The sequence below is a fragment of the Penicillium macrosclerotiorum genome (assembly GCF_028827735.1).
Source record: "Penicillium macrosclerotiorum strain IBT 26536 chromosome Unknown utg000010l_segment0_segment0, whole genome shotgun sequence".
Lineage (NCBI taxonomy): Eukaryota > Fungi > Ascomycota > Eurotiomycetes > Eurotiales > Aspergillaceae > Penicillium > Penicillium macrosclerotiorum.
The window spans coordinates 2,946,040-2,966,025 of NW_026643089.1; the positions used below are offsets into that span (position 1 = coordinate 2,946,040).

Consider the following 19,986-nt stretch of genomic DNA (forward strand, 5'->3'; position numbering starts at 1 on the left):
GTTTAGTGGACCCTGACCAATCTGACGTCAAATAGTCTGGGTATAGGGTCGAGGCGATTTAGATTTACTAGAAGAGACAGACCTTGGAAGGGACTGTCCTTAGGAACCAAGAAAGCTCAAATGGAGTCCAGCACGAAGCGAATCTGGCTGTTTTGAGTGCGACGAGCCGCTCCCCGACGCGTTGAGGTTGATCATAAGGCAAGTCGACAATCAGACGGGGCTGAAGACACCGCCCATCCGTCTGCGACTAACCGCTTCTGGTCCAATGTGCCGCTGGGCTGAGCATTGGCCCTGGCTGTTGATTGGTCCATCGGGATGTATGTGGCCACTCAGGCTGGGGGCGCTTTCAGGGTCTTTGGGGCATTCTCCGACATGAAGACTTGGCACCCTGGAAGTTGTCATTTTGTGACCTTTTCTTAGAAAAAAAAAGTCAAGTGGGGGCTTCGACGTATTTTAGTAGCCACCATGGAGATGGCTGTCCAGAATGAGTTTGAACTAGTCGGCCCGTCCGCTGATTTGAGGCAGTTGACGTTTGGCTGGACACTGATAATTATATATGGAATTTGCATTAACGCCCACAGGGCAATAGATTCTTGCCTATCTCGGAGCTATGTAGCGCTTCATTCAAAATACAATGTTGTTTGATAGAATAGACAATGTCCATTGAGAGAATATTTAAGATGGCGTGTTCCCCTCACGATTCCCTTACAGAGTCGATTCCCATCCTAACCACATCATGACTTCCGACGAGAAAATAGTGAATTATTACAAGTATCAACCAAGCCACGTACTACCGGCAATCTTTGCCGCGGTGGTAGGTGTGTCGTTCCTATTGCATATTTGGCAGAATTTGTTCGTTATGCTTCTCTGTATCTTCAATTTCAGGGGATTAAAATCACCTGAGACTAACATCAGGGCAAATATAGTCGCTATCGATTCTGGAGAGTCACCTTTTTCGTGGCTTGGGGCGGCCTTCTGTTCACGATTGGTTGGATCCTTCGATGCTTTTCAAGCTATCATCCGGGTAACAAGAACCTCTTTATTGCTCAAACCGTCTTCATTTACCTCGCTCCACCGGTTTATTCTGCATCGGCATATAACATTGTCGGTCGATTGATGAACTACCTACCTATGCACGCCCCTCTGAATCCTAACCGTGTTTTGATGGTCTTTGTATATGCGGGAGCCGTTGTTGAGGGTATCACGGTAGCTGGCGCGGCAAAGATTGCGGCTGCCGGGTCAGATCTCGATGAATATAAGAGGGGCGGCGTCTTGGTTACAGCCGGTCTCATATTACAGGCCGTGGTGGAAACCTTGGTAATTATGCTTGTCGCAATTGTCCACAAGCGAACGGCAAAAGCCCGGACTATTCCGCGCAATGTGAAGATTCTTTGCATGACTTTGTACGGGACATCGACTTTTGTACTGATGCGGTGCATCTTCCGCGCCGTCGAAGGCTTCGAAATGTTCGATAACGTTGGCTGTCGGGAGAATTGTGGTCCCATCTTGAGCAACGAATGGTATTTGTATGCATTTGAGCTGGGTCCGATGCTGATTTTCACTTACTGGCTCAACCTCCTTCACCCTGGTCGATACTTGCCCCGTGATAAATTCCGCTACCTTGGAACTGACGGCCACATTGAGCGAGAGGGTCCCGGCTGGACTGATAACAGAGATACATGGGCAACCTTTATGGACCCTTTGGACTTTGAAGGTCTGATCAAGGGAAAGGCTTCGCATGACCAATTTTGGTTGAAACCCGAGGAGTGGCCAGCCTGCCAAGATGGCAGCTTTGCAGAAGGCTCTGCTTCTAACATACGGTTGGTACGACCTAACAAGGAGAATATTGTATTTGCCTCTGAAGCCTAGATACTGTGACTCTGTCATACCCCGGCAAGAATCTAGCATTTAATCCCTTGTTGGTTCATGTGCTTTGCAGTTTCCCGATTGTCGCTTGCATGTTTTCTTTTGTTTATTTTATATAGACTATATCAGCAAGGTCCTTTTTTAGTATCAAATGTACTATTAGAAACCCAGCCTGCGTCAAAGTAAATTGAGCACATGAAGCTCTTTTGATTTGTTTCAGCGCTTTTTCTTAGTTCAATGGTTGGGTAGCCATAAGAATATCTTTTTTTATACGGCTTCTCAATTTATTCAAAATTGTGTGCATTCTTTCGTTAATTACACTGGAAATAGCGACCCTAGGGGCGCGCGGGATTGCGTGTTTATACAGCACAAAAGGTCAATAGAGAAAAGCGACGAAAATGTACAGTAATACAATTCAAGGGATGGAAATATATATATACCCGAGAAAATGGTGGATCGGCGTGGGGCTCACTGCTGACCTCGCCTAAGATACAAAGGAATTAATGAAGTTCACTGAGCGACTTGATCGTCCAATTATTCAGATGGCGTCAGGACTTAATCATTATCCTGGGAGTCAACAATGAATCCTCAAGCTTTGAGCAGTTTGTGCCGACGGAGCTTGATTGCAACCCTCCGGATCGCACATCACTGGAATGGAGATGGCTGTCCAAGCATAAAGTCTGCGATTTTTCAAGCGGTGTGCCATTTGCTGAGACGGATGTGGCCACTGAACGATCAGTCTGCCCATCAGCCTCTGTACTAAGGCTCTCAGAGATTGTGGCCAAAGAACTTTCAATCGGCGTGTCAACAATAGGATCTGCAGAACGACGGATTGTTCGGATCCCGGTCTTCAGCTGTTCATCAAGCTCATCCACGTAGGCATACGCCCCCTCTCCAGCTATTGCTAAGCGTTCATAGCAATCCACACCACCCAGTTTCCATTCAGGCAGAATTGTACCCGAGTTACCGATTTCGTATACGAACATTGGGTTTCCCTCACTGTCGAGGATCTTCTGCCGTTCGAATTTGAGATTTGCATCGATGGGTCTGTAAATGTCATTCTTACTATCTTGTTGGTGCAATGCCGCAAAGTGCTTCATTCTGAAGTTGACAACCGGATGAATGGACTCAAATGTACTGCCAAGAGTCTTGCCGGCTTCGAGAGCATACTGGCCCGGGGTTCGCTTCTTGGATCCGTTGGCCCAATACATCGGCGTATAACTGCTGATAAAATGCCCAATCCCCCAGCCAAAGACTCGGATTCCCTTGAATGCAGGCTCTTTACCCGGCGTCAGCCGATGCACAAGCGCAGATAAAGTGGCCTTCGCATGACGCCAGGGCCAGCCTTTCCAGGATTTAATATTTGGGGGATTCACTGCAGCATCCCATTTCTCGAGCTTCAGGTTAATTTCATCTAGGTGCCTCTCCCGGTCTTTTTGTTCGTCGGCAATATACTGGTTGTCGATCGATAGATATTCCTTTATCTGATCCAGCATCCAAGAGAATGTGATATTGGCCATTTCTTCCATGTCACCCTCATTGTTCAATGTGTCGCTCGACCCTCCGCCTATATTGACGTGACAACCTGGAAACCACACCTGTTTCAGATCCGGGTGTAGCTCTAGTCGATTTTGGTATTTGACTCGTTTTCGGGTGGCCTTGTTCCACGCCTTCGCAGCTAGATTGACATTTCGGGCTGCTGCATTGACCTGCTCATCGGTCGCCTTGCCGCCTGCCTTGAGAGCCTTTGCATTCTCTAGCACGGCCCAGAAATTCTTTTCGGCCTGAATTTCTTCTTCTTTACGAGCTTCAACATCCTCCTGTGTAGCTGTTTTATCCGACAGATACCACAATGTCGGCGAAAATGCCTTGCGACGCTCGTCAAGAGCCAAAGCATGGAATGCGTGCTTGATGTCTGAGGAATTTTCCACATGAGTATATATTGGGTGAGCGCAAAATAAAGGTGACATTATCTTACTCGGCGAGAGTCCGACGTTATACCAGCCCTCCTTTGACGGAAGCTTAACGCCCAATACCTCTGGCATGCCCAGAGCTCCAACGGTGTCATAAACTCCTACCACCTCCACATTTCGCGATCCTTCCTGAGCCCAGTCGCCTTGCGGGGGCTTCTCGTAAACAAATTCACGGTGGTTTTCATCACCCGCACCTTGGTGTTCATCTGCCTTACCCCATATCCAGTCATACCATAGGTCGCTTCGATGGAAACGCTTTCCATGCGGAACTTTCTTATAGATCGCCCATAGATCGGGAAATTCGTTCAGGTCGCTCTTGGAGCAGATACCAATATCGGAAATCAAACCAGCGATCGTGCGGGCCGTGTATGCACCACGCGAGAAACCAAAACACATGATTTGATCGCCGGGATGGTAGTTCAACACGCAAAAATTATAGGCTGCGACGACATTGCCCTCCAGGCCTTCTCCGGTCGCGCCTTGAATGACCTCCCCCAGTCCGACAGACTCAGTGCCAATGCCAGAGTCGTACCAGACCACTTGCTGCCATTCCTTCCCGTCTTTGTCAACGCCAACACGATTGAGAGCGCGACAGAGCCGGGTTACATTGGATGGAACATTCTTTTGCCCCGAAACCGAAGATTGCCAGGTGCCGTCACAGCATATAATGATTCGTTTCGGCATTGGTGAAGGTGAAGTGTTTGGTGTCTTCTGGGAGGTCAGAATCTTCACCTGGGCCTCATAAACAGCCGCAGCAGCCATACTGGCAAGCGGAAGAGAGAATCACGGTTTTCGTATGAGAAGTGGATGTCAGTCGGATTTCGCTGACGACGATACATTTATACTTTTCCCGTCTTGACACTTTGGACCCCCTTTCTGCTGTGTAACACGACTCCGTCGTTCTGTGATTGATCGGTTGAGTAGATCGTATTGATGGGGCTGTGGAGGGTGCTAACCCTCTTCAGAGGACGAGAGCGGACGAACGCCAGATGGACAGTGTTAGCTGCAGATTCGGACCCGCGCTTGACCTATTCAGGGCTATTCAGCTCGCCCCGCTTATGGGGTTTTTCTTCTTCAGCTGCGCAAACTTGGACGCCTCCTGAGATCAGCCCGGCTTACATGAACCAACGTGCGCAGAATGACTGGTTGACATACCCCGGATTCCAGCATTCTCATACTATTCATAGTGTAGCACCATACCCGCCCGCACATGGCGCTTTCCGTGCATGTGAAGTACCTCGTATATGTCAATCCATGATGACGGTAGGGCTGCAAGGGTCATCATGGACATGGACTCGAGCCTACAAAACCAAAGTCAAAAGGAGCGCCCGAGGCCGAACCGCCCCACGAGTACGCCCCAAAAAAGCCTCTAGGAAAGTTTCAGATGAACAATTCGTTTGTCATTCTGCCCTATCGTTCTTCGACTACTTGTACAAAGGTCTTTTTCACGGTCACCCCGGCGTGTCCGTTGTGAGATGTTACCGGCCGGAGTTCTGGATATAAGGCCTCCTGGCTGCTGTTCCCGTCTGTAAAGTCGTGCGACCGGGGCGAGGAAACGGTATTGTTGATCACTCCCTTGCCACTGTCGCGGTCGATGTCAGGCCGCCAATAGCTTGGATCATTGCTACCTTTCAACCGATCGCTTTTGAGACTAGAGAGGGGGTAGTTGCCAGAGCTCTTGCCGGGGCTTCGTGCATTCCGACCGTAGGACATGCTTCCATCCAGCAGCCAACGGAATAAGGGACGAAGTGTAATAAGACTGCCCGCCGCAATTCCAAGACCTGTTTCAATAATAGACCAAATGGCAATTTGATAGGTGGAGTCTTCAATAAAGGAGATTAGCATGAAATCTTCTCTGATGTCAGCCAACGGGGATGGAAATTGGCCCTTGGGCTGTGCAGCCTTTGGGAATTGACTTACACAGGAAATCGGAGTCTGCATAATATCGTAAAAATGGCAGTCGGATCACCACAGCCACACTCGCACTGACAATGATCAGCCGCATGTTCTTTATGTTATTAGGACCGGGCCAAAAAAAAAACACTCACACTGCCCCCATGCTAAGAATGCCACCAACTGCAATCTTTGTCCTACGATTCATCTGCAGATTCCAGACCAGGATAATAGGCAGAATACCCAGTGTAAAATCGCAAATAATCGTCAAGCAGCTGTAAAGATAGGCGATACCAAGTAAAACGTCGACGGCTAGACATGTCCCTGAGGCCGTTGGATCCACCCGATCCCAGAAGTAAGAGATCGGTTGGCAGTCGAGAAGCAAAATGAGCCAGAACATAAGACCAATTACAATCACAAGACCAATTATTCCCCAAAGAATCATGCGATGGATCCTTTTAACTGTCAACCGAAGTAATGCAAGAGCAATAGATATTTTCGCGACAGCGGATGCCCATAGGTACAGCATTTGACCCAGCCACCACCACTATGAAGGTTCGAGTGAGAATGATTTCTTGCAATGGGAGAAGGAGCACTACGGAAGCATGACATACAGTAAGTGCCTTCTTATATACTTCCAGACTTTTGAAATCGCGTTGCGAATGGCCAATGCCATTCATCGAGCCAATCAAACAGCATGTTCCCAATGTGAGGAAGAGAACCTGGTAGTGGATCAGTTAAAAGGAGGAAAAAGGTTCCAGTTTCATCTCCCACAAGCCTACCAATGCTGCGACCATCAAAGTGTCATCCCAACCAAACGCCCGTACGATATATGCGCGCACGAAAGTTCTCAGGGAGACTGTGATGAAAGACACGACCATCATCACGACTGAAACGACAAAAATTGCCAAACTTCGCCCCTCGAGGGGCATCGGAGAACCCATCGCGGAGTCTCAGGAATCTTTTTTCCACGTCTAGCTCTATTAATTATTGCTCCGGGGGTGCTCTCCTGGCGAGTCGTTGCCAATTCGTCAAATTCAGGGGCACATGGTCGATTCGTAAAAAGAAACACCGTGCTTGACGGGAATGGAAAGAAAAGAGGCACACTCTCCTTGCTGGAAGAAAACTCCGAGATGAGAAACCCCCCAACTTATCTTGAGGCCAAGACATAAGCGCCGCAGGTCGGCAAAGTGCCCAGGGGCCGCGAAGCGAGAGCAAGCATGAGGCTGCAAGTGGAGATTCAAATCCCCGCTTCAGCATGTTTGGTGATCGATTAAGTTATCGAAGGCGATGGACGGAACAGATTCATAACATCTTTTCCGATCCCAGGCAAATGTCCGCGCACTAAGTCTGGCTGAGTTCCGCTTTATGGAGTCAATCTTTGGCCCTGTGTGGACTGATAGGGCAGGGCCAAATCCACTCGGTCAAAACACCGTGGCTTCCCCACTTTGTAGAAACTATTGGGGCCAGTATCCGCAAAGCCGAGCTACAGTGTCATTTGTACCGGAAGAGAACGGCATTTGGGGTTTGAATCAATCCTCCCGAGATCTAGACCAATACCGGATGAGCAACTATCACTTAAGAAGAATGGTCAGCAGCGATGTCCCGAGACTAGCAATCCTTCGAGGGCACGGACAACTGTTGACCAGGGCCAGGGTGAAACAACCCCCTTCTGTCAAAAGCCGGGAGCCAAACTTGGAATAGACCATGCTGCCTTCGATGCGATGCTGTATTGTCCTACCTAACTATTGTTTTGAACGCTTGAAGAACTTGACTATCGAGGGGCGGGTTGCAATTCCACCGAAGACGATTGAGGTAAGTGATTCATTGAAAACAAATAGATGGAGTAGTCACCGATCGGCCTTAGAGATCGCAAGATGGCCTTTTTAGTCGGCAGAATGAGCTCAACTCGAGAGGCTGACTTTATTCCCCGATATTGTGGCGGCCCCAGCCGGTCTGTACTCATGCGCTCGCCCTTGGACTTACCCGATTAGGCTGGACAGTATTGTTCTGCTGAGAAATCTCGGCCACTTGAACGAGATCCGTGCTCTATGAAAGTGGAACATTTTTTATTTGAAAGGATTCTCTGGTTCCTGATAGTCACAGAGTTGATAAAACCTACCGCGTTTGGCAGATCTGCTCAAATCAATTGATTTTAATATATTATCAAACGAGGCTTAGTTTAATGTTATGTTGTAGATGCTTTTTATAAATGCGTCTAGCCTGCGTAGCCACATGAAACCCCTGAGATCCGTCAAAAGATCAATCATGATCGGATTCGATCAGGGGATTTCGAAGCTCCGACCTATAGAGATCTTGAAAGGCCCTGCGCTAGAGGAAGGTGAGCTATGCATGTGAAGACCAATTAAGAGAGTTAACACATTGCTCTTCTCTCTGAGTTGCTATTACAATTTGCCTCCAAGATCATAAGAGACATGGTGAGCTTGGTCTGTCACGAACAATTTGTGAACCCTCGACCGGCAATTGCTCATCAGTTTTTTCCGGCACGACCCACATCGCCCCACGCCTTTTCTTCGCCGATCCTGCCCTATAACACTTCACGCGTCGATGCGTTTCAGAAGTCAGCCGATGTTTGATGTTGCCCAGAGTTGCAGGGCTTGTCATGCACCATTGATTGATTTGACGGGAAATTGTTGGGTCTGTTAAGGTATTCCCTTCGTACAAAGGGCCCACATGGCCCAGGCCAGAGAGGAGAGGCCGGCGAAGCGGGCTCGTCAGGCCTGCGAAACATGCCGGTAAGAATACGCTGTGAAGGTTTGCCTGTCGCGAATAATGTACTCAGTACTTTTCCAGTCGCAAGAAAACCAAATGCCCCGGAGAAAAGCCCGTGTGCTCCTTCTGTGAACGACTTGGCCAGCGATGCGTATATGCCGGAGCTGACACTGCGGAGGATCAGTCAGATTTTGCAAGAAACATGGTTTGTTGATGATCGAAGTCTTTTGAGCCTTTGGAATAACTTGTAATACTGACCCGCCATTGTAGGTGGATCGCGTTTCGCGAATTGAGGGCAAGCTAGAACAGCTCGTTGAATACATCGCGTGAGAATTATTTTGGCCCCAAATTTGACAACCTGATTTGTTCTAACCTCTAGGACCCCAGAAAACGACCAATTGAAACCGTAGACACGACTCCAGCAATAAGCCATGGTATTCCGGAGCTGACACAACCAAGTACCGCGCAGTCCTCTCCAGCCCATGTAGAGCAATCTACTACACCATCAGTTGCCGAACTGTTTCTCACATTCTGCAACTTTCAGCCTCTTCCACTATTTTCGCAAAATATTTCGCTTCAATCTCTTCATCAAAGAGACACGGAACTTCTGCTGGCTATGGAAGCTCACTGCATTCGGTTCCGTGAGCAGGGTATCAAAAACATTGAAATTGAGTTCGAAATCAAGAGTAAGACAGAGCGAGCATGTCAGATGGTAATGGCACGTTTGGCAGACGGAAATGTGGAACTATCAACTATCCAGACACTATGCCTTCTAAGCATATTGGAATTCACAGGTAAATATTCTACGTCTGCTTCTGTTTGTGATTGTACTAACATTCAGAGCTTCAGCTGGCCATCTGATGCGAGCTGGCTTTTATCTCCAATCTGCGAGCTATTTTATTAGCTGCATCCGTACGGGAGATCTGGAATCTTTGATCAATGAGCTAGATTCAGAGAAAGATGAACGGAGATTATGTCAAGCTAGTGTGATAATGCTGCAGAACCTGCAAGGGCCTTCACAATCGTGGAATTCTAGGTCCTCTTTTGAAAAGTCCGGCATTACTACCTCCATGGCCATAACCTCCGAAACATCAATTTGGAAAGGATTTACGCAACGTGATGGAGGTGATTCGAAGCTAGAAGTCGGCATCAATTCGGCGAATATGTACACCAGCGAACTATGGGCTCTTGGGTGCAAGTACGCCATGGATCATCGCAGTATCGATACCTATCCCCCCTGGCATCCGCAATCGGATTATTCTATGATTACCTATTGGCATACCCAACATGAGAGTTGCATGCCACTGAAGTTTAGGCTTCATGCTAGTCGGTTCTCAGAACACTCTCCGGGCGACCTCAAGGCGAATCGGAGCTATTGGGGACCTTGGCTATTCTTTCAAATAGTATGGCATGCCGTGCCATGCCTCTTAAACCACCCTTTCCTTCTCTCCTTACGCCTGAGGAACTTCGGAAGGACGATGCCTCAGTCATTCTTACGGAATTCCTTCGAGCAACTAACCCTGCATTCCGGATGGATTGTACATTTCCTTGAGCTTATTGAAGCAAAAGATTTTGAGGTGTCCGATCCAACAATTGGCCATTGTGTCAGCATCGTGGGAACAATTTATCTTCAACATAGCTTCGCTGAGGACCAAATTTTCCGCAAAAAAGCTCAGACGGGCTTCGAGAAATGTCTACGGTTTTTGCGCAAAATGGGATGTCGGTGGCCTCATATCGATCGCCAGGTTAGTTATCCGGGAACGAGATGATCAGAAACTTAATACTAATCTCACATTCAAGGCTCGAGATCTTGAACAGCTCCGCGCTAGCATTTCGCCTGGAGGCGGTCTAGTCCATACTACGGGAACATCCGGTACATCAAATTCGCGCCAGCGATGGTCCGTGAATCTACAATTATTGTGGAAGATCCTAGTCTATTCCCATGCTAGCAAATCATCAACTCCAGCGAGTGATATTTTCGGCCCAAATTTGGCTCGTGACAGCTTAGGAAACTCCGGGTTGCCATCAACAAGCATCATCGCTGAGCGTGATTTTGCTCTCATTGGATCAGCTGGTATTTCAGGCCATAAAACAGTGGTCTCTGAGTGTGTCACATATCCACCAGAACAGACTGAACACTCCAATCAGCTGCAACAAGAACTGGGCCAAACACCCAGTTTAGATATGGCAGACTTGGTTCAAGATCCGAATTTGGATTTCACTGGGGGTGACGCGTTACTTTTGCAGATGCAGGATTATGGCCGGGCCTTTGAAGACTGGCTAAGTCTCAATCCTGTATAAAATAGAACACCAACTACTGCCCAGCAAGTCGTCCGTTCGGCAACTCAGTCTCGGATGCCGGGCTGGGCTATCCACCCGGCCACCGGCCCGTTTCCGGGTTTTCCGGGGCACCTGAGTGCCAAGACCCGGCATGGAACCGCGTTTCCCCGTGTCACCACCCCTCGCCTCACACTTTTTTTTATGACTGGCAGGTTGAGGCGGACTCCGGACTATCAGACCGCTTCACATTGATCATGATGCCAGTATCAAAGAACGAGTCCATTATCATCGTCGGGGCCGGTGTGTTCGGTCTATCCACCGCGCTCGAGCTTAAGCAGCGCGGGTACACCGACATCACTGTTCTAGATCGATACGCACCGCCGGCCGTGGATGGAAGCAGTGTGGATATCTCACGCATTATCAGAATAGATTATGCAGACCCAGTCTATTGTCAAATGGCCGCTGAGGCCTACAAGGGCTGGACAACTGAGTTCAAGGATCAGTACTTCGAATCGGGATTCGCACTGCTCTCGGAGACTCCTCACAATGACTGGATTGAGAAATCGGCGGCAACCGTTCGGGCCAATGGTCGCAACGTGGAAGACCTGCCGGATGCTACAGCACTACTCAAATCTTATCCCAACATTCAATCTAACCTTTCGGGCATGAACGGATATCTCAACCGTCTTGGTGGATGGGCCGACGCTGCCGGGAGCATTCAGAAACTTGCGTCCAAATGCAGCGTAGCAGGCATTTCAATAATCAGCGGACCTCGCGGTAGTGTCACGTCACTGTTGCGAGAGGGCTCGCGCGTCGTTGGTGTGAACCTGGTTAGCGGTGGCTCCTTGCGCGCCTCGCATGTTATTCTGAGTACGGGCGCCTGGACGAATCGACTTATTGATGTAGCCCATGCTGCTTCATCATCGGGACAGCCTGTAGGCTTCATTCAACTCAATGAGGAAGAAGCTCGATCTCTCGAAAACACGCCAGTGATGATCAATATGACCACGGGTGTATTTGTTTTCCCTCCAACCCCAGGGAGCAACATTCTCAAACTTGCGCGACATGGATATGGATATTCCAATGAAACGACTATTAATACTAATGGATCCAACCGAACCATTTCATCTCCCAAATTCGACAGTAGCAACTCTCAGACGGGATACATTCCCGGTGATGCCGATGCAGACCTGCGCAATGGCCTGCGCCAGTTCTTCCCGAAGTTTGCCGACCGCCCGTGGATGAATCGCCGTCTCTGCTGGTATACCGATACTCCCAAGGGCGACTTTATCATCGATAATCACCCGACACTGCAAGGTCTCTTTGTGGCCACTGGTGGTGCTGGACAGTAAGATATCCCCGATCCGTTTCCATTTTCCCCTTTGAAGGTACTTTCACCGCTATCTGAACCTCTCACTTACCGACTATCCAGTGGATTCAAGTTTCTCCCCATTCTGGGCAAGTACATCGCGGATTGCTTCGAGAACAAAGCACCTGAGGAGCTACGGCAGAAGTGGAGGCTGAATGCGCCTCCTTCTGGTGGCTCCACCGGATATGGAATGAAAGGAGACGGCAGTAGAGCTGGGCCTCCACTGAGGAACCTTACGTCAGCAGAAAAGGCCAAGCTGTAGGATATATCTCGGGACATTTTCTCATGATATTCAAATATGTGACGGTGGACTTTCTTCGGTCTAATCATTCACTCGCATTTTAGTTGTGGTGGTAGTGATCATGCCACATTGGGAGCCACATTGATGTGGGGGTTGATGATTGCCACCCCACTCAATAGCGCAAAGTTGCGATTCTGGAGGGATTCTGAATAAGAAGGCTTTACTGCAATGTGCATTATGCAGAATTTTCCTAATGTCATAAGTTCCCATGCTGCTGACGCACATGGTGACGAACAGTACTTAGTTTCTAGTTCGTTATTGGTCAGCCATTAAACTATTGAACCAGTCATTTAGGCTATTATTTTCTAGATTCAAGCACAATACCGAATTACTATCTAGCTTGTTCATTGATCAGACGAATTATACCAATGTATTCGGGACTTTACATTTTACCTGTACTCTGAATTGATAGACGCCTCTTCCATCTTCAGCCGCCAAACAACTTTACTCGGCGATGACCCTGTCTCGCTGCCGAGCAATTACCATCAAAGGCATGGCTAAATCACTGATACCTACGCTAATAAGGTCGGGAATCTCCCCGCAGAAGCCATTTTCCTTCGCAATCGCGCGCTTCGTCTCATCGGCCAGGTCAAACTCAAACTCACTCAGTAGAGTGCTCATCAACTTGTAGATATTTGTCATGGCTACGGTTTTACCAATGCACTGTCTTCCCCCGAGACCAAAGTGCATCAGCAGTCGCGATTTCTCCGCAATCTCTGGGCTATCCCAGCGTGATGGATCGTAGACATTGTGCTCAGGCCCCCAGACAGCAGGATTATGATGGAATACATGATTACACACGGCAATTGAGGTCTGTTTGGGGGTTTCAAATAACAGTTAACTCCTTTCACTGTCCTGGAAAACAACGAGTTTGATGTGATTAATACGAGTGAACTTACTGCGTGGGGAATATGCTTTCCTGCGACTGTCAGACCGTCTGGCATAAGTACACGTCTCGCAAGAGGCATTGTAAAGACCGGTGTAAGGCGGAAATTCTCTTTCACGCAATTCTTCAAATAAGGTAGAGAACTTTCCACTAATGTGACAGAGTATGCTTTTTCATTTTTGTCGAGTACTGGCAAGTTTTTCGTAATTTCGGCCACGCAGTTAGCCATGACATCTGGATTGTGTAAAAGGTGATAAAATAGTAACGTGGTGGTTGCACTTGTCGTGTGAGTTCCAGCAATACTAATACTTCCCGTTAGCACGAAGGATGAAGGGCTTAAAAAGAGGTAGTTGAGCATCAAAACCTACATAAATCCAAATGCTTCTGTTTCAAGTTCCGTTTTTGTCATCTTTTCACCGGTTTCTGGGTGCTTAGCAAGAATGAGATTAGTGAGGATGTCTTTCCGTTCTGATATGACTTCATTAGATTGGCTTGTGTCTGCCATCCGAATCGCTCTTAACCGTACGTCCACGCATCTCGATGCAAGATCCGCACAAGCTTTACGACCCTTGAAAAGGGCCTGAAGTCCCTTATGGGGAATAAATGGAAGCCATCGCTTCAGTTGCGCTGTCATCATGGGCCAGGCGCCTGTCACTGCTGCCAGGAGACTATGTTCAATCACTGGTGGAACCTGGCTCTGATCGTTGGACATTTGAAGACCAAATGTTTGGCTGAAGGCTAATTCCCCGAGAATATCGATGACATAGTAATGCAAGAATTTCTTGAGATCAAATGCTTCGCCATTTGAAGCGCGAGATGCTATCTTCTTTCGAAGGATCTCGATATTCGCATCGAGATGCTCTTCCATTTCCTTCACATAGCTCATCGAAAAGCTGTGAGACATATGGCGCCGACGGATAGAGTGAGCCTGTTGAAACAGTTAGGAAGATACGAAGATCCATGGTATATCAGCATAAGGACTAACTGTTTCATCCCGCATGCCGAAAATATTAGGATGTGCTGCCCCATATGCATCATAGAACTCCGTTTTTGGCATGTACCGTGCACCTGTTTGATATATTGCTTTGATGGCTTCTTCGTCGGCAATGCTCAGCTTGTCTGGACCGTATCGAACTATTGATCCATATTTTTCATGGAGCTTTGTCAGAGTGTAAGGCTGCTTAAGTGTCATGAATTGATGGACTTGCCACAAGTCTGTCAAGCATGCCATAAACGGCCCAGGAAACTTTGCCAAGGGATGGAAGAAACGTTGGTAAAGAACATAAAAACTTATGTAGAAAGATATGGCCCCTAAAATTAGTTCCAATGGGTGATACAAAAGTTTAATGATACCCATGGTGTAAGTTCTCGTAGCAGGCAAGACTAGTAGTGTGCTCTCTCGGACTGAGTCTGGAGGAAATCTTTCTTCAGGGAGGCGTGGCTGTATATATAGTTGGACATCGGCCTCGTGCAGTGACATGTGGCCAGTCTGCGAATCCCCACAACAAGTCGAAACCCGAGCTAAGATGCCACAAGATACTAGGTTATGCATTGAATTCAAAGCCACTTCCATTGAATTGTTGTTTATTGAATATGTATAGAGGACTCTGTTTCCCCGCGGTTGACCCATGTTGAGCATAATGACGAGTGTGGGGAAGCCTTGTAACCCCACATGAAAGATGTGCATCCGCGTGTACGCCGCCGAAATTTCTTTTGGAGTATCGACTAATGTGAATGCATACCGAAATATATATCATGGAAAAAGATGGGACATTAAGAGGAATGAAACCATTCAAGAAATGAGATATCTCATATTTACTTGTATAGTTCAATCTGTATGCTTATTAGCTTTCCATTCAAGTTCTGATTACCTGGCTTTATCCAGATTTCAACCATAAGGTCATTATCAGCGCCCAATAGTAATACTGGTTCCTTAGTAAAACCACATCATAGGAGATTTCATGTTTAATCATGTGGTTACAAATAAATACAGCATGTACCGCTCTAAAACCTCAGGGATGGATAGCTGAACATGACGCTATCCCTATATTGGTATGCGAGACTCAGAAAACTTGAATTTACAAATAATTTCAAGGGAATAAACCATCAAGTTGATGGAATACAAACTTGTCATGACTCAGGATTTCCTTCCCCTTTAAAATTAATCTTGGCAACTTTGGCGCCTTATATATTAGGCAAAACAACCACTAGCTTAACAAATTGAACCCCGCAAACAACCCCGCAAAAATTAACTTGCAGTGCGTGGATTCAATGTCAAAGTTTGACCTCGCTCATCGCTGCAAAGATTTTGCCAGTATGAGGCAAAGACGTGGAAAAATCGAACGTAGAATTCCCTGCGCACAATGCGAAAAAACGTTCTCAAAGACGGAGCATCTAAATCGCCATCAGCTTGCTCGTGTGTAATTCCTGATATGTCAACTTCAGACGAAACTGTCACTCCGTGCCACCATTAATACTAATTTATATCATTATTCATGCCACAGATACCGGAGAACGTCCATATAAATGCTCTGTATGCGCTAAAAGTTTTGGGCGAAGGTGATTCATTCTAAACATGACCATATTTTTGGTGAGAGGATGCTTATGTGTTGACACTTCAGAGACGTGCTCCTTCGTCATCGTCGGAATCACTCTTCACAGGATAGTCTCGAGTCTCATGTTGGTTTTATCTGTAAAGTGGTATGATAAAATGCCACCTGGCTAATGCTGAACCTAGGACATGGAGATCATTCCAACCGACGACCCATTCGAGCAGGTATCTCCTGAAGAGGCTTGTAAGGTCCCAAACGACCATACCAATGAAATCCCGATACCATTGAGAGAAACAGAAAACACCATTTTCTCAGACTTGATACAGTCATTAAGTACAGTGGATGAAACAGAGGTGCAAAGCTCCAGCAATGATTTTTTGAACATGCTTTTCAATTCGACTGTTGAAGATTCAGAGGCACTCACATCCCTAGTGAGCACATCTCCTACGGCACCTAATCAAAATGTGACATTTCATCAGCATCAAGTCCATGATGTTCATAGTGGTTGTTTAGAAACGTGTCCCAGTGACAACAGCAGTCTTGGGACAAGAATTCGCCGACTTTGGCCAACAAGCGCCCAGAATACAATATTTCCTCAAATTTGGCATGAAATTGCCTTTGGCTCCTTGGAGAATATATTTTCAAGCTATAACATGAGTGCAGGGTTGACAGGGCTTAAAGAGACGAGTGGCAGTAACATTTCACACGAAATAAGTCTCACTCATGATGCCAAAAAACGCTTGCGTGAGCTGAAAAGGAAAATTCTTACTTGCCAGTGTAACAATATGATTAATGACCAGTTGAGTTGTGGCCGAAGATATCTCTGTGTCAACACCACTGAAGTATTCGACCGAGGGGTTTACCTCTACGCGCAAAAGTACCAGCCGTCGTATCCGGTCCTTCATATTCCGACGTTCGATTCGGAAACAGTGTCCGAACTCCTCTTGTTCGTTATGTGTATGATTGGTATCTCTTTTGTCAAGACGGAAGACAGTGTGGTCTTCATTCAAAACTCATATCCGGTATGGCATGGATCTCACTGTAGATATAACGGTACTTTGACCAACTAAGTGATAAAAGGCTATTCTCAGTGAAGTATTTTCTCAGTTTATTTTTGCGACAACAAACTCTCAAAGCCCCATGGACATTTTAAACCATCTTGTACTCTCACATCATATGCTTTTTTTATTCATTTCTACCGGGGTCAGTTGTTCATCTCTCTCCAAACCCTTTCTCTCATTTTTCTTCAATGCTGACTATTTGTGAAGGCCAATTTTTGCTCGGAAAAGTCTCGAAGTCTATATCTTCACACACTCACGGTAGATATATTCCGACAATAAACCATGCAAAGACGCTGTAATTGATTACTCTACAGACTGCACAGCAATGTGGTATTTTCTGCACAAAGCCAGATGCAACTTATAATACATTCCTTCCTCCACATTTGGAAGATAGTGTGCAATGGAGGGCGTGGAGTAGAGTTGAATCAACTAAAAAGTATCCCATTTAATCAGTCAGCCAGCAATCTTTGTGTACAATATGGTAACAATTTTATTTAGTTTGATCCTTGGATTACTTCTGCATGACGCCTGGCTTTCTGAGAGATTCTGCATGGAGCCAATTATTAGACCTGACAACATCCATATCAGTCTTCCTGCTGATATCAACCTCTACCAAGCTTCTTCACTAGAATGGTCTCAGCAATTCAAAGATTCGCCAAACTATGAGCTCGAATTGTATCCTCAAAGCTTCTTTTTGCCGGAGTTATGCGGCCCAGTCCACGCGTTTTCGCTGTATGGATTGATGTGCACGGTACTTTTGCGCATCTCTGCGGATATTTGCCGATTAGTCGTCAATTCCGATCTGGCAGACGTGGACAAGCATCAATACGTGCCTTGGAAAATCTGTCAACTCGACAAAAGGGCGAGTATCGCTGTGCCCATTCTGATGCATGCTATTCAATCGTACAACAAAACCTTTAAAGAGTCCAACCCCAACGGGATTGTAATCTGGCATAGCATGTGCATCATTCTGACTGTTGATATAAATCTCTTGGCCCGCGCTGGTGGCCGTGATGGCACTCAAAGCATGAAGCGTGCCCGCCAATCTCTGACTACATGGGTTCATACACCGGCTGCGCGACGAGCCTGTGTCCATGCAGCCCAGACTTTTCAGACACTATCCCATCGCAAACCGGCTGACGGAACAGCATTTCAGTCGGTTCGAGCACTGTTCATGTCTGCTCTTGTACTTGGGCTATACATTTTGAAGAGCGAAAGATCGCATGACGCACGATCTTCCCATGATGCCGGTCCATTCGATTTGGCTAAAACACCTATTGATTGGCCTGCCATTGCCAACGTGGGGATTTCGGACGACATATCACAATGTTCGCATCATCCAAGCGGAGCAACTAGTGCCTTAATAAACTTCATACAATTTGGTGGCCCTATAATCATTAATGGAAGGACATATAAGTCAGGCGCTCGCCATGCCCAGCGCATTGTTCTGGAATTTGCGAGCTTGCTAGACGAAGTGGGGACGCATTGGATGGCGGGTTATGCACAGGTTTTGTATATGATTCATGATACGATGGAGGAGACCGCTGTTATTGAATAGAATCGAGACGAGCCACTACCAAACGGGTGGCAAGTTGTTTTCTCAATGTATTGCAGTCCTTCTGAACAATAGACCCGAGGCCGAGACCGAACGGAGTGGATCACATGACCTGTCGGGACGGGCCACAGGCCCCATTAACCCCGGCTCAGCCACCGTCTGCTGGTCGACTTGGTCTTGTTTTGCCTCAGTCACTTCACCCTTCGTGGCCATTACCAAGGAAGTTGTCAAATATTTCCTCCGTTTTCAATATGAGCGACGCCTACGAACGCGAGCAGTAAGTCCTCCCTTGAGTTACTGGATATACGCGCCTCTTGGAGCTCCACCCCTTCTCGTCAGCATCTCTGAAGTACCTCTAACTGGCTATTCACTCCAGGCAGAACAATGCGCTCCTTAATGGCCTTTCATCTAAAGTTTCTGCTCTTCGGTCTGTGACCATCGACATCCATGACAATGCACGCGACCAGGACACTATCGACCGTACCGTGCGTTCTTCCCCCCGCAGGTGACGGTGATTCGACAAAACAGTATGAAGGAAGGCTGGCCTTAACCAGAGACTAACATGCACTTCCATGGGCAGAGTGAGGTCTTCTCCTCCTTTTCAACAAACCTCAAAGGTAGCGCGAGCCGGTTGACCAGGATGGCCAAGCAAGGCGACACCGTCGCAGTACTCAAAGTTGCGGGTATCTGCATCGGAGCTGGCATTCTTCTTTATATGATTCTCAGCTGGATTTTTTGAAGTAACCCACTATTCTTGAGCTTAATCGCCTTCGTTTTCTCGTCGACTCTTATCCTTACGCCATGGATGATGGATGTTCTTGCTGGCTCAAGATTCAACCTCCTTCATTCGTTCTTTATCTCCCATCCGAATCGCCCACTCTCACCTTTCACATGGTTCCTCTAATACTTGCTCGCCTCTTCCGATCTTCTTTTTTTCTTTATTCCGATATTGATCCCGATTGGTGGACAGATGGACATAGAACGTTATGACGAGCAAGACTCGCGGCAGCTTACATCGATGTTATGTCTACTAGATTGACGGTTTTATGATTTTTCCGGATCAGTTTCAATGGAGTTTCCTTTCAAAAAGGCAAGTGTTGTCTAGTTGTATCCCGAGTTGAGAGCGTCCTCGAATTTCTTTAGCCCCAGTCTGTCTTATTAATATGTGACTACTACGGAGTACCAGTGAACATAATTTCCGTCATGTCTTTCTGTCCGATTGAACTATTTCATCGGCCCCCATTTCATAATATACTGCATTGATTAATTGTCTCTTTATTCCATGTCCGTATCGCTTCTTTTAAGGGTTTCCGTTTTCGGTAACAACTCCATTGGAATGCTATTACCACATGCGGAGACCGAAAGCCCTGAATGGATAAATATGACAAATTCCCACCGAAATCCATGTAACTAGCATTTTGAAATTATAATTTGAACTGCCTATATCATACTCGCAATGTTAATATCGATATGACCTAGGTAGTTCGATGGAGCAGATCTCTTGTTGATCTTCAGCC

General features: G+C 47.0%; 7 protein-coding genes across 7 annotated transcripts; 4 read left to right on the forward strand and 3 right to left on the reverse strand.

Annotated features, from left to right (window-relative positions):
• Positions 1–736: 736 nt before the first annotated feature.
• Positions 737–1,869, forward strand: N7462_010655 (uncharacterized protein; the record flags this gene model as incomplete). The annotated part of the gene is made up of 2 exons (XM_057082369.1): positions 737–852; positions 927–1,869. The coding sequence occupies 2 exons, from the start codon at positions 737–739 to the stop codon at positions 1,867–1,869; spliced, it is 1,059 nt and encodes a 352-aa protein (XP_056929409.1).
• Positions 1,870–2,414: 545 nt separating this feature from the next.
• On the reverse strand, positions 2,415–4,601 carry N7462_010656 (T6SS phospholipase effector Tle1-like catalytic domain-containing protein; the record flags this gene model as incomplete). The annotated part of the gene is made up of 1 exon (XM_057082370.1): positions 2,415–4,601. One exon carries the CDS (start codon positions 4,599–4,601, stop codon positions 2,415–2,417), a length of 2,187 nt encoding a protein of 728 aa, XP_056929410.1.
• Positions 4,602–5,249: 648 nt separating this feature from the next.
• Positions 5,250–6,676, reverse strand: N7462_010657 (uncharacterized protein; the record flags this gene model as incomplete). Its single annotated transcript, XM_057082371.1, has 5 exons — positions 5,250–5,662; positions 5,760–5,824; positions 5,888–6,279; positions 6,347–6,454; positions 6,515–6,676. The coding sequence occupies 5 exons, from the start codon at positions 6,674–6,676 to the stop codon at positions 5,250–5,252; spliced, it is 1,140 nt and encodes a 379-aa protein (XP_056929411.1).
• A 4,326-nt stretch (positions 6,677–11,002) lies between these two features.
• N7462_010658 (NAD(P)/FAD-dependent oxidoreductase) lies at positions 11,003–12,097 on the forward strand (the record flags this gene model as incomplete). The annotated part of the gene is made up of 1 exon (XM_057082372.1): positions 11,003–12,097. One exon carries the CDS (start codon positions 11,003–11,005, stop codon positions 12,095–12,097), a length of 1,095 nt encoding a protein of 364 aa, XP_056929412.1.
• Positions 12,098–12,859: 762 nt separating this feature from the next.
• Positions 12,860–14,493, reverse strand: N7462_010659 (uncharacterized protein; the record flags this gene model as incomplete). The annotated part of the gene is made up of 4 exons (XM_057082373.1): positions 12,860–13,228; positions 13,315–13,603; positions 13,670–14,229; positions 14,287–14,493. The coding sequence occupies 4 exons, from the start codon at positions 14,491–14,493 to the stop codon at positions 12,860–12,862; spliced, it is 1,425 nt and encodes a 474-aa protein (XP_056929413.1).
• A 2,971-nt stretch (positions 14,494–17,464) lies between these two features.
• On the forward strand, positions 17,465–18,472 carry N7462_010660 (uncharacterized protein; the record flags this gene model as incomplete). Its single annotated transcript, XM_057082374.1, has 1 exon — positions 17,465–18,472. The coding sequence occupies one exon, from the start codon at positions 17,465–17,467 to the stop codon at positions 18,470–18,472; it is 1,008 nt and encodes a 335-aa protein (XP_056929414.1).
• Positions 18,473–18,720: 248 nt separating this feature from the next.
• Positions 18,721–19,208, forward strand: N7462_010661 (SNARE domain- containing protein; the record flags this gene model as incomplete). Its single annotated transcript, XM_057082375.1, has 3 exons — positions 18,721–18,746; positions 18,846–18,954; positions 19,050–19,208. 3 exons carry the CDS (start codon positions 18,721–18,723, stop codon positions 19,206–19,208), a joined length of 294 nt encoding a protein of 97 aa, XP_056929415.1.
• Between the last annotated feature and the right edge of the window lie 778 nt (positions 19,209–19,986).